This window comes from Cebidichthys violaceus, unplaced genomic scaffold (assembly GCF_023349555.1).
Source record: "Cebidichthys violaceus isolate CVI_PGR_0920_01 unplaced genomic scaffold, fCebVio1.0.p SCAF_1, whole genome shotgun sequence".
Lineage (NCBI taxonomy): Eukaryota > Metazoa > Chordata > Actinopteri > Perciformes > Stichaeidae > Cebidichthys > Cebidichthys violaceus.
This window is the reverse complement of record NW_027176262.1, coordinates 16,729,605-16,743,905: the sequence shown is the minus strand read 5'-3', so window position 1 is coordinate 16,743,905 and position 14,301 is coordinate 16,729,605. Positions and strand designations below refer to the sequence as shown.

General features: G+C 39.6%; 1 protein-coding gene across 1 annotated transcript in view; it reads right to left on the bottom strand.

Annotated features, from left to right (window-relative positions):
- sez6b (seizure related 6 homolog b) overlaps positions 1 to 14,301 on the bottom strand; it is a 271,755-nt gene that overhangs the window by 37,093 nt on the left and 220,361 nt on the right. Inside the window, exons 5-7 of the mRNA XM_068712637.1 lie at positions 13,176 to 13,361; positions 9,571 to 9,739; positions 1,294 to 1,460 (exon numbers count right to left, since the gene is read on the bottom strand). Of these exons, the coding sequence (XP_068568738.1) occupies positions 1,294 to 1,460; positions 9,571 to 9,739; positions 13,176 to 13,361 (522 nt within the window). The remainder of the gene's footprint in view (positions 1 to 1,293; positions 1,461 to 9,570; positions 9,740 to 13,175; positions 13,362 to 14,301) is intronic.

Here is a 14,301-nt window from a genome sequence, read left to right as displayed (position 1 = left end):
CTGAACTATCTATCGAAAGAAGACTTCACACAGTTTTGAAATTATCAGTATGTGATAATGTAAATGTTGTTGGAATGAGCAGTGAAATCCAATGCACACTTCAGCATCAATATTCTGTTCAGGACTTGACTTTAGAAAGAGACTCATGATTACTCAATTTAATTGCATTTGTATAGCCCAATATCAAAATTCTGCTTCAGATGTCTGAACAACATATGACAGTTGATAGGAAACTTCTAAATAAAACACAAGGTCATGATTGGAGGTTCAATCATGACCTTGGGCAGACTCAATTTTGTATGGTTAAACCAACCCTGTCTCCTCCAAAATTACACACCCATACAACTAAACTGCATTCTCAATTATGTATCGAAGGAAACATATTCTCTCCTAGGTTAGGGTCGCAATTTTAAACACAATAAAACAAAAACAATAGAAACAAAAGAGAACAAATTTGCAACAAAAGTACTTGGTTATGTTAAGGAAACACAACTGATTGTTTTATGTTTAATAAAACATCAAGATTTGGCTTCAAATAAGGACATTTATGCTAAATTGTGAACAAAATTAAAATAAGTCAACCTTGACTTTTGGCTTCATGGGAAACAAACGGTGGTCTCCAGGGTGAAGTCCTGTGTTGATCATGACCGACCTATCCATCGTGAACTCCTTACAATGACTTTGTCTGTGTCAAAGACCAGTGTTATCTGGGAGAAAATATGATTCCGTCAGGCAACTGACAATGCAGTTTTGTTGTAAATAAGAATCATTTTTAGGAGAGTAGGCTGGTTAAAACACAAACACCTTGTCAGTGAGACTATGAGAGAAGAGCTCCTACATCTCCCTTCATTACTGTTTCACCTTTTTAGAAAGCTGCCAAACCTCTAAAAACTGTTTTCTGCCCGTCCTTGTACCCCCCCCCCACCAAAGTATTTTTTTTATTTTTCTGTTTGAAGCTTTTCACTGCTTTCATACAGTCCATCCAACACTTCTTTTGATGGCTGCATCGCCCTTGATTACTTGGAACTCTTAACCTCCAGGTGTTTGTTCATTATATCTTTAAATCACTGAGAAGCAGGCCAAAGTTTCTCCCTGATGTCATGTTCTTGGCCTGAAACAATTAATGAGCTGACAGCCTCTTATATACAGTGCCTTTGTTTGTATCATGAATGCTTTCTGATGGGGTTTGCTGCCATGTTTTCGACATTTTTCCAATTTTTGACATGACGCTAGCATGACAAACGCCATGTCAACACGTGCTATACTTGGATTATCCATAGCTCTGGTGTTTACCTTGGTACCTGATGGCAATGCCAGTGGATGTGCCTGTAGCGTCTGTAGTCAGCTCGGTGAAGATATGCCTGGATGTGCTGAGTAGACCTTCATTGGGAAGATACTCCACCTCATATGAATCATACAGGGCAGCTGCATCTATGCTGTTACCATTTTTGATCAGCAACCTAGAAGAAAGGGAACAAAGAATAATTTGGCAGGGCTCTTCCTGTTGATGAAATCAATACCTGGGCTACCTTGGCTTTTAAGGAGACATATGCTCATTTTTGTTTACACGCTTTAATGTTCAAAAACACAATTTCTCTCTACTGTGAATCTACCCGTTTTCTCCCTCTCTATTTAAGCCCCCTTCCCGCAAGTCCAGATTGGTCACCATTTTCGGTGTCAAGCATTATCACTGTCGCCACTTTCAAGGCATCACTGCAGCCAGGGATCAGTGTGTTTTTTTTCTGTGGATTTGATATTAAACAGTATAGCACTAGACCTGCTTTATATTTGTGCATGTTTTAACCCATGTTTCAAGAATGTTATACTTGCTGAAAGAGCACTAGTTTTTTTATTACCAATTGATCAAATGTTTAATGTGATAAATACAGAGAATTACAAGCTCTGCATAACTATAGAGCCTTTTTATTTATTTAATTTTAACTTATTTTACTTGTTCTCTGTTCTCATAAACCAAGTTTCCAGCCGCAGCCATCTGTCTTCAGTGAAATGAGCTCAAATAAACCACTGTACACTACGTGTTCAGCACCAACCAGCAGACTTTAGTGACTAGCTGGTGAACGTCTATAGCACTTAGCAGCTCAAGAGAAGACCAAAAGAATGAATATCAGACTTTCATTCATATGTTGGACACAAATGCAACTCCAGTCAAATCAGCAACTTGAACACAAGCTGTTGAATCATCCGACTAGTTGTCAACAAACACATAATCTAAACCTCTTAATTTGGAGAAATATCTAAAATAATGTATCATTACCTATAAGTAAAATCTTTAAGCACAACTACAGTAAGAATGGTACTGCAGATCAAAGTTTAAGCAGGAAGTTGGTGTGTGATATGATGGATGTTAATGACTGACTCAACATTCACCTTCATTTTCTCCTCTACATATGTTCATTTTACTAACCTGCAGGTTTGTTTACAACCTGTTTCCAGATGACAGCACTGACGGTGACTAGAATGTTGTTATTATTGCAGGTAGTGATAACCAAAACTGAACCAAAACCATAGAAAAATGAGACCCAGTGTGAAATATAAAACAGACACATCCTTTGATGAATCCATTTACTATCATTGAAGACACCCTATAGAGGTGTCAGGCCAAAGAACCAATAAAAGAAAATGTTCCTCCTTTTTGGTGTATTTCTCTCAAGTGGTAAACAGTCTTGTTTCCAGTTTGGTTGAGTGTAAACTATATATGAAAATACAACAGATTCTATTATTGCTAAATTCTCTGCTTATTCCCTATTAAGACCCAGAGATTAGATGAAACCCACTGACATTGTCTGGACCAAAAACAGCTCTGAAAGGACCACTGTTCATCTCAGAACCTACAAAACATGTAATGACTTTTGAATTTTAATGTATCTATTAAACATGTTCCTATCTTCCAGAAAGTCATTGGTTTCCATTTTGTCAGGCTGTTTGGGCCTGGAATGCCCAAACAGAACACAACAGCACAGCTCCAGGGTGCTTCCACACCTCACCTGTTTGGCTCAGCGGGTTGGTTGTTTTGGTTAATTTAAGCTGGTGTGAAAGTTCAGAGAGCGGAATTGGTAAATCGGATAAAGATCTGGATCTGGTTTGAAAGAAGCTGTGATTGGTAGAATAGTGCTTTTATTGGTGGAGCCAGATCCATCAAATGATGTTGGCATCTTCTGGTGATGTGTACTGTATGTGGTCAAGCTTGGTATCTACATCACCAGAGTCATTGAAGTGGTATGTATAGCATGACCAAAAAAGCAGATTGCCTTTAAAAAGAAACTGAAATGCCAGCAGACCTCAGCTCATGAAACTACCACCTTTTACACTCGAGCCATTCTCTATTTTCTCCACATCAACACTTCTCTCTGATCTTTTCCGTTTCCTCAGAGCTGCCCAGATGTCTCTTCATATCGATGAGGTCTTTATTTGCAGCAGGAGAGATAATAGCAGCCCAGAGCACCTATTGGCTGGTATACAAAATGGATTATTCAGCTAATTTCCCCCCTGTGGCTCTTCCTTTCAGTCCTCTGTAACAGGAGCCCCATGCTGCTGAAATGACATTCCAGTGTCACCGCTAAGAGCTGCACTGACAGCCAGTTGTTCCCCTGCAGGGTCCTCAGAAATGATGTTCTTACAGAAACAAAGCAGAGGGTAGGAAGCTTGAGAGGCCTGATTGAACATACATGATGGAACGTGCACATGGCAAGAGGAAGGTAATCCATCACTGTTAACAGAGCATGGACAATGAGACAGAAGTGACACCGGCCTCTAACTAGGGCAGGGGTCAGCAATCTTTACTATCCAAAGAGCCATTTTGCCCTATTTTCCACCAAATAAATATCGTCTGGAGCCGCAAAAGCTTTTAAAGTTTTAAATATAGTTATATTATATATACAAAAATTACAGTTAGTTGTATTTATGAAAATAGACAAAAAAGACAATTCTTGACATTTTACCTGTTATAACAATATCAAACTCTTATGAAGAGGAGAGTTTGCTGCAGCAGTTGAGAAATCGCTCATTTTCGCTCATCTCCAGCATGACACTTTTCAGCAAATGCGGTGTGTTTGTTCTGGAAGTGTCTTTCTACATTACATGTTTTGCACATATCAAGCATACAGGTAAGCCGGCATCGTTTGCAGTGAAAGCAAATTAATACGTCCACACAGAATTAAACTCTCTATTTTCCTCGATGACTTCTCTTTTTTTGGATTTATCCATTGATAGTTTATCGAGGGCGGGGGTCTGCAAATCATGATTAGCCACCTGTAGGGAAAGGCGCTTGACAGTGACGTAATAGGATGTCACATTTTAGTTGACAAAATATTAAAACATTTTGTATTTTCAGTGACACAGTAGACGTAGACACCCATGTTCACTACTTGATTGGTTCTTAGCAGTCACGACATGTCCTTCCCTGATTCGTCACACCCCTATCACGTGTCCCTTACCCGGAAATTCATAAACAACAGCCTTGATTATCGATCGACTACCGGATTAATTTAACATGGACAACTGATTACAGGCGTTGCTGACCTTGTTGTCTTAGCTGTTTTCCAGTTAAAGTATGCATTTCTGAGGAGGAAACAGCTGTTATTGTAGGGATTAGTGAGCGGCGTGTCCAGCGGCGTTATCAGACCTACAGAGCGGTCATCTGAAGTCAAGTTAGCGCTTTGAGCAACCAATCTACTTCCTGTTTACACCATCCCCACCCGCATTCCCAGTGTACGTGAATGGTCACGTGATATTTGTTTTCAGGTATTGTAGTCTGGACGGAGATCGTATCAAAAACGATGCTGAAACGCCGCGTGGACGGAGATCGTTTTTTTATTTTTTTTTTATTAGTGTGGATGTAGACTCAGGGAGCCACAAAAGAGGGGCTGAAGAGCCGCATGCGGCTCCGGAGCCGCGGGTTGCCGACCCCTGAACTAGGGCATATTTTCTAACATTGTCAACCGTCATCACTTTAGACCATTTCATGTGTGAAAAGAAAGAAGTAGATTCTTGTCAGGACAACAACCGAGAGATTATAAAACTGAAATGTCTATGACGCAATCAGTGAATAAACTTCTTTCAGGAACAGCTCTCACAACATATAGGTCATTTAATGGTTGAACACTCAAGTTTCCATGTGCCTGGAGAAACTCAAGATAGGACTTGGGGTCACACTTGACACTTAGACATTAAGGCTGAGTCTACCATGTTTTATGACTTGTATAAGCCACATTTCTGAGGACATAATGAAGCATCCAATTGTAATAAACAACTTAAAGAGACTGTTACTCGATATGCTAGTCCCAGTCTTAGTAATCCCTGTGTTTTGTGTGTGTGTGTGTATATATATATATATATATATATATATATATATATATATATATATATATATTAAACATCTGAGTTTATAAAAGTTATGTGTCGTTAATTTCATGATAGCCAACTCTGTTTACAATTCTTGTAGTTTCCTGCCATATAAACTAGATGTTCAATTACTCTGCTGGTCTTGTGTTGTGGTTGAGATACAACTTGCAGGTAGGGGGGGAGGGACATTCCCGCCTTTCTTTTGTGTCTCTCACCCAGGAAAGTGAATTGTGCAAGAATGTTGAGATTAATCCTATCAATTAATTTAATATGCATATACTGCAGTGGCGGACCGTGCATTTTATACCTAGGCCTTCTGTGCTGTCCGACTTGACTTGAGCCATCTCCTAATAAGCTCATTATGATGCCACAGCTATGGTTATTTGTTTCTAGGGGTGTAATAATACACATATTCGTATTAAACCGTTCGGTACGAGGCTTAAGAACCGAACAATACGTTTGAATAATACTAGTGCATTTAGAAGATGCAGAAGCTTAAATTGTGGGAAATATAATGTTTTCGGTGGACTGCACTCAAGTAACAGACAACAGGCTTTGTGACCTCTGAACCCGGAACAATAACAAAAAACAGCTGAGGCACCGCACGTGTCTTCAGGGGGGCTAAGCTAACTAGCTTAGCGAGGAAACAACAACATGAACGGATTCAATTGTCTGGACAATAACCCCGCGCATGACGGGATGCTTCGCAATTAACGGACAATGCATATATTCCAAATCAATGTAATTAACACAAAGAAAAGAAAAACTCAAGAACCAGTCACATATACGACAACAAAGCAACAAATCAATCCAGCAACACTGCGGCGCTAGAGCACGAGCCATTCATATTATTCATAAAAACGACACGATAGACAAATGAACACAGTAGAAACGCTACTTCAGATGTAAAGACGCAAAATCAGTTAACTTACCACAGCTGCACTTCACTTAAAAAGTCCACTCAGGTCTCTCCAAAAGTTTTCAAAAGCCTGTAGCTTGTGTGTGTCCTGTCGTGTAGCTGCCTTGGTTAGCGTAGCGTAGCTCCAAACAGCTCCAAACACCAAGAGCTCAGTTGCAAATGAAACATATTCTTAGCCATAAAATGTGCAACGCTTCTCCGCCGCTGTCAGCCAGAAATACCTTTTGTACAAATCCTTTTCCATGCTGGGTTAGGGCTGCTAGCTGTGGGCTTGACCGACTCTTTGATAAGATGTCCAGCTTTTCTGGAAATGTCCTTCTCCAGAAATCCATTTAAAATGTCATGTCAATGTCATAACTTCTTACATATGTTACAACTTGAACTCTTACGAAACACTAAGATCTGCTAGAGTCATGCTGGCCCACTGACCAATCACGGCGCACCTTAATGCTGACATACTTAGCAGGCTACCTGGGTAGCTCTGGCATGTCAAAGAATACGCCCAACATGTCAAACTAAAGATCTGATTGGTTGAAGATGATGACAATCAACAATATTGTCTCCATATACTTTAATCTGCAAGGTCTACCTAGAGGGCATCAGGCCTCTCCTTAAATAGAGACAAAGGGGCTGAATCTGATTGGATAAAAGCTCTACTTAAAACAAGCTGCACTGGAAGCAGAGCAACTGAGGAAGACAGGAGCTGTGCAATGAGAAAATAAACTAATGGGAAAAAATATATAATACTTGTAGTGTATTTGTGAAAAATTACTAAATTATAAAATAGCTATAACTTTGTGATTCTGTTTAGGCCAGCAGAGAAGGCTTAGCTGGCCCTGACGGCCCACCACTGATACATGTATATCTACAGAGGTCTGTCTGTGTCATGATAATGTCTGTCTATGTTGTGTAATTGTTTACTTCATTAAATCTTTAATTGATCAGGTTATATTGAGGACATTGAGGCTGAGAGGACATCCAGCTGACCTGAGAAGCAAGAACCTGAAGAAGTGGCATCCTTCAACTGTTTCTAAATACCACAAATATGATTGCTAACTTTGAAACACACCAGATCTCTCCCTCGTGGTTTTGCCGGTTCCGCCTCTTCTCTCGTATTGTGTTCCTGATTGGCCATCCTGTGCCGTCTATTGTGCCCTGCAGCACCGGCTTGCGATGCACCAAAGTGCTGACGATTTATTCCAGCAACTATTGAGAGCAAGAGACTCTAAAAGAAAAGACTCTGAGATGAAATACTTTTTAAACTGGCAAAGGTGCTATAATGACCCCTGCTGCTACGAAGGGGGGTGAAAATATGACTCAGCATCTTGCTGAGAAAGTTGAAGACGAGGAAGAAAGGTTCAACCCAAACCTCAACGAAGAAGACGACCACATTTCGAAGTTATCAGAGAAAGCCGAATCGAGGTAGAGATGGAAGAGTGCGATTTAACAACTAGCATCATCCAACAACTTTCAATATGTTGAGATGGCCACGAAGGAACAACCACCACTGCATGCAGCTCAACCTTTAATCTGCCCATCAGAGCCGTCAGGTGAAACAATACCATTTCCAGATGTAAATGAGTTTGATGTCACTTAAGAAAATAATGAGATAGAAATTTTAATAAAACAGATAAATAAGCTTTAGACTTAATGATCTAAATCAAATTTAAATTAGAACTAATATAAAGGGGTTTCACAATCTTCCCTGGTGGTTCCCACGGTGCTTAAATGTTTTGAATTAAATTGAAGGTACAAACGACAAACGACAAATTGATAGACATCAATGATATGAGTCACTGATTCTACCTGGTCACATGTAATCCTTTTCATTTAGTGGTAGTTCATCAATATTCGTTTATCATATTCTTCATTCATTCCATTCATTTAGTTTATTTTATCGTTTATTCATTTACTTTGTTTCATAGTTTAGTTATGTAGTCAAATACATATTTCTTTTTTTTAAATTTGATAATTGGATTTGTGTGAAATAAGTCCCTGTACACCTTGAGAAGAACTCTGTAGCAACCCTGAGATTAAGATTTAATTGATATTCAATTTTGAAGTTGTAAAATTTAATCTTCTGTTAAATTCTGTTGGTGAAACTAATGGTGGTTTATGGCGTAAGCCATGTGCCATCATTATTTTATACAAATGTATGGGTTTATAAACTACTAATAGTCACATAAATTGATATTAATGAATTGTTATTTATTAAATCTGCTACCAGCAACAATGTTACAGCAGGGTTATGATCATCTTGTCACACTAAAACTCCACTGATACCATTCACTGCATTTTCTAGAGCTTTTATCCCTCTATTGGTTGGTTACCATGGGAATACCTTTAAACAAACTTCTAGGTACTTGAAATGACTGGAGGTAGTTTGAGAATGAGCAGAATGGGGCAGTGGGGGAGGCAATATATCTCTGTGAAGCCTGTTTAGAGAAAGTGAAAGACCAGCACTTATTTATTTAATTTATTTTCAATTAATAAACTCAGTTTTATTTTTATTGGCCCATTTTCTGTAGACCCTTGCTTCAGAGTAGGAAAAACTACCCAAAAACCCTTCAACGGGAAAAAACATAATAAAAAAGACAACACAGAATAAATAATTTTAAAGGACTTTATCGATAATTCCTACGTATTGAAAATAGGATTATATTTGAAATCATTATTAATGCAAAACTACAGTTGCAAGATGGATTAGTGTTTTTTCAGTCATTTTAAAACAATAAATTTAGTGCTCATTAAAACATGATCTGTGTATCCTTGCGGTCTAACATATGTGCTGAACACACATTTCCTTCATCATGAAACATTCTAGAACATTTTAAATACTGCTTTTGTTTATTCCTATTAATACTAGTTTCTTCTTCTCATAAGTGGATGTGTGATAGTTGCATGTGCAAGCTTGTACAAAGCTCATGAAAATACAGCTCCAAAGCGCTACTAATGGTCAAAATCTCCACAGGGTCATCGTTGGCTCCTTCATTTTCACATGTAATAAATGAATCAGATTCTGAGATGTCTTTTCCACCACTACCACCAGAGAAGCCTATTTACTATAAAATGTACTGAACGGCGTCTTCTTACTGCAGAAAACACTACTGTGGAATTTATAATGTATTTTTTAAATGAGAATAAGTGAAAGCTGAAAACAATGAATCTTATTCACAGGTTTCGGTTGCCAGGCGACCACTCCAGATGTAGTGTTAGTTTAAAGAAAATACACATTTTTACTGTTTACAATGTTCAACCATCCTCATAAAAAAGCTGAAGGTCTTGCTTACCGATCATCATCCTCGGCCAGCGCCACCTTCTCAAAGTGGATATGTATTCTCTGGCCCTCAGGGGCCTCCAGCAGCCAGTGGCAGGTCAGGTTGTTGCTGTAGTTGCTGGGAAAACCAGGCGAGACGATCCGGCCGACTGTGATGTTCCTGATCAAACCACCACAAGCAGCTGAGAGAGAGGAGAAGGAGGGAATGTGGAGATGAAATGCACAACTGAATACATTGAATGTCAACTTCAAATTCATAAGCTGGTGCTGAGAGCATCAGCAGACCATAGATAACCCAAATTAAACTGGTGTCAGTATAGACAAACAGGAAGTAGACCAGCCCAGAAAGGACATGGATGCTGTTCTTTTTTCATGATTGTGTGAAGAATTTAAGTTTAGAAAGCATTCCTAGTATGTTTAATAGCACCCCTAGTGGTGGATATCTTATGTCAATGTTTAATTATAAGTTTTAAGCCAAAGGTATTGTTATATAAAATGTCATAACATGTTTAATTGTAGAAGTGTTAAACCATAAAAGCATAACCATTGAATATATTAAACTAAAGGCATAATGTTGAGCCGTGAGGGAGAGACAGGGACCTTTGAGATAAGCTTTTCAGATTCGTAAGCGACCATATGGTGATGAGTTTGGAGAGGCTGGCTTCAGGAATGTGAGAAGGTATGAACAGTGGGGGAAGGAGACGTATTGATCAAGCAGACATGTTGATGAATACAGCCCTATGGAATGAGTGGGGTTCGCTCTAGATGAGGAGAGGCGGACCAGGCCAAGGAGACCAACCGAGAGTGGACACTGTCCGAAGCCAGGAAGGGACAGTTGGATTTCAGCCAATCACAAAGCCAATAATGGACTTTTAAAGTTTCAGGCGGGGACTTTAAAGTATAAGACATTGTTGCCAAGGATTTCTCTTCAGTTCTCGTTGCTGGCCACTTTAGAGGTAACCAGAGAGGTGGGCTGTTGGGTGGGGGGCGCATTAACTCTGACCCGCGGAACATATTCTATCGATAGCGTACTTCAGTTTGTAATTGTTCAGATTCTCTTTGTTATTAAATACTTTTTGATTGTAAGTCGGAACCAGCTGATTTTTTGGCCCTGCTCTACTGACAAAAGATGCAGCAGTAGGAGACATGCGGCCACCCTTTGCCTGTGAGAGAGTTGAGACCCTTTACAATTGCACCAGAAAGCACTTTCATATGAGCTGTGAAATTGGACCAATAAAGGCTGGAATTCCCTGTAGTATCTCACATGGTAAATTCACTATAATGTACATTTCCACAGCAGTCAAGACATACTAAACATCTGCTGCTCCTACTTTCTCTTTTTTAACTCAAGTACTGTTCTGACTCATTAATCAATCACTTCTACTTTGATGTCTCTATAAAAACCCTAAGAAAAAACATAATGGCCTGTCATAAGCTCAAAGACTTTTAATGTGAAACGTCTGTGCAAGAAGTGTTGTGTTTTGTTGACAGAAGCTTCACAGCACCCAAAAAATGTGATCAAGTAGAACAAACGAGAGAATGAAAACAATATTTGTGTTTTCAAAAAAGAAACTCTGGCACTGTTGTTGTGCTAATGGAAATAATGATATGGTTATGTTGTTTTGGATTGCATTGCAAGCTAAAATCACCAATATCAAGACTAGACATTTAAGAATATAATTTTTTCACAACATTTAGGAGATGTATAGCATTTTAAATTCAAGAGCTGCATGATGGAAACCAAGAAATGAGGTTAGAAAGATAACATCGTCAGAGATAAAATCAGATATCAAAACTCACAGATGTATGTGTGTGAGTGTGTGTGTGTGTGTGTGTGTGTGTGTGTGTGTGTGTGTTTTGTGTCCCAGCTGATCAGGTCAAGGTTACTCATGCAGACAAAGTTTAATTAAAGCAGAGCAGGAAGAATAAACCCAGTGGCATCCTGCCTAGCCTTCTGTAATCACACCTCAATACACCTGCTTTATGCTCTGACACACACACACACACACACGCACACGCACACGCGCACACACACACACACACACACACACACACACACAATCAAGATGGCAGAGATACAGATGTACAGCCAAACAAACTGTCTGTTTGAAATCGCTTTCAGGGAAACATTCCCTGAGCAGTCCTTCAGTCGATCAGTGTGATCAGGGGTAAAATGGTCACTTCTTATTCATCAGCCAACCTCATAGGAGCAAAGAAAGAAAAACATTCATCATCCACACATTCCTGTGGGAGTCCAGGTCTGGCTCTATCTATGCCTGTCATGCAAAAGGACCTGAAGGTCCAACAGATAACTCTTGGCTGCAAGTCTTCTGGAAAAATAACCAAAAATGCTGTGATTGTTGATGGGAATTGAAAGGCTGGCGGGGGACGATTGAAGCTCAGTTAACACAGAATCGTAAAAGCAAAAACTGAAAAAAACAGTATATGACCCCATTGAGTCAGAGCTCGAAGGGCCAGCTTAACTTGCAATGCAAACTGCCACAACAGCAGTAGGAGTTGGAGCGGATCCCAGCTGTCATTGTGTGAAGGCAGGGTTCACCTGGACAGGTAGCCAGACTATCTCAGGGCTGACAGAGAGACAGACAACCATTCACACTCACATTCACACCTACGGGCAATTTAGAGTCATCAATTGACCTAAGCTGCATGTCTTTGGACTGTGGGAGGAAGCTGGAGAACCCAGAGAGAACCCATGCTGACAGGAACAAACTCCCGTTGCCATCTTGCTGTGAGGCAACAGTGTCAATCACTACTAATCATTACATTACATTACATTACAGTCATTTAGCAGACGCTTTTATCCAAAGCGACTTACAATAAGTTCATTCAACATTGGTAATCAAAAGAACTACTAGTCACCAGAAGTCATAAGTACATTTCCTTTTCCAAACAAGCATCTAAGAGCATGAAGCAGAGCATAACTCAGAGCCAAAGTACAGTGCGGAAACAAGAAAAACAGTTAGTGCTATAAGTAATACGAATACAATAAGTGCAACAAGCTAGTATGAATACAATAAGTGCTGAGTGGAAGGCTCAGGGTAGCACTTCCTGAAGAGGTGGGTTTTCAGCCTGCGCCGAAAAATGGGCAGCGACTCTGCTGTCCTGACGTCAGTGGGAAGTTCATTCCACCACTGTGGGGCCAGGACAGAAAACAGCCGTGACCGGGTCGATCGGCCGCCGGGACTTCTGAGCGACGGGGCAACCAATCGCCCCAAGGCAGCAGAGCGAAGTGGTCGGGCGGGGGTGTAAGGCTTGAATCATACTAACACCGTGAAGTAACATCTGTGTTATAATTTTTAGATGTAATTCACAGAAGGTTAACAGAGTTTAGAATAATGATAACAACACAATGGCAAATAATTATAATAATAATGATTGAATTGTGTTCATTACTTCACTAATATATGATATCATTGTATTAGATGTATTATTATTTTAGATAAACAACAGGTTAATATAGTGGAGAAAATAAAACTCAAATCTCTGTTATTATCTGAAGTTGTCCTAAAGTGTTTGGTTGCTGTCCTTCCTATCTATGGGCTGAGGAAATGGAGAATGAGCTGTGATTGTGTTTCCTCCTGGTTCTGGTTGCCTCACCTAGGCAGTGTGGTTCCTTGCCACTCCAGTAGGGGGTGCTAGCATTGCGGCAGGTGAGCATACTGGAGCCTTGCAGCTGGTAGCCGGTCAGGCAGGAGAAGAAAGCCTCCCCTCCAGAGTGGAGACTGCTCACTGATACATCACCGTAGAGAGGTCGCTGGGGGAAGACACAGCTCAACACAAAGGCTGCAGAGACACAGACAGAGAAAGAAATCAGTCAGAGATAGAGAGATTTCAGACAGAAACAGAGAAAGAGAATAAGACACAAAGGGAGAGGGAATGGAGCTGAGGTTTAGTTTCAGAAGTTAAAAAGGACTCAGTCACGTTAGTTTGAACTAGTAGATCATGTGTCGCAGCAAAAAGACTTTCCTGAGAAGTTCCATACAGCCCTCAATAAGCTCCAAGAAAAAAAATGCTCCTGTTTTAGTTAGCGGTTGGGGTGACATTTTTTGTAGCAGAATAAAAAAACTAAAGAAAACCAGGCTTTTTCAAATACAAGAGCTGCAATAAAAGAGATGGACATGGGTATACAATCATTTCTGAGTCTCAAAAATAAAGCGACATTTAATCCCTGGTAAAAAAATCACTACTCTGCTGCTCTGATTCACTTAAAAACAAATATTGACTAATAAACTTAAATCAGTCTTCTTTGCCATTTTTTATTGGGTGTTTAGCTATTGTCAGTTCAACAGACACTTCCTGCACTGTTTCACATTAAAAGCCTTTCTGGCATATTCCCTTTGAACTGCTGGAAGCCTCTCAATAATGTGAAACACCTGCTCAAGAAGTCTTGTTTCATTACTGGCAGCTTAACAGCAATTGAAAAACCCGCTGTCTGAAAAGATGAGTGTATGAAAACAGTATTTCTCATAAATCTTCCAGTTGCCTGTAAATCTTTATATTTTAACATAACACAACTTTGATTATCCAGAGCTTAATAAGCAACAATCAAAGGAATTATTTAGGAATTATTTATTTACTCTAACACATAAAAACACTAGCTTTTCTACTTCATTGCGACTCTACGCCTGTGGATTGATACGATTTTTTTCATACTGGACTGTCATTACTTTATGTTTCAAATATTGCAAAATCCTAATTGGTGCATACGCGTTTATGATGTCAC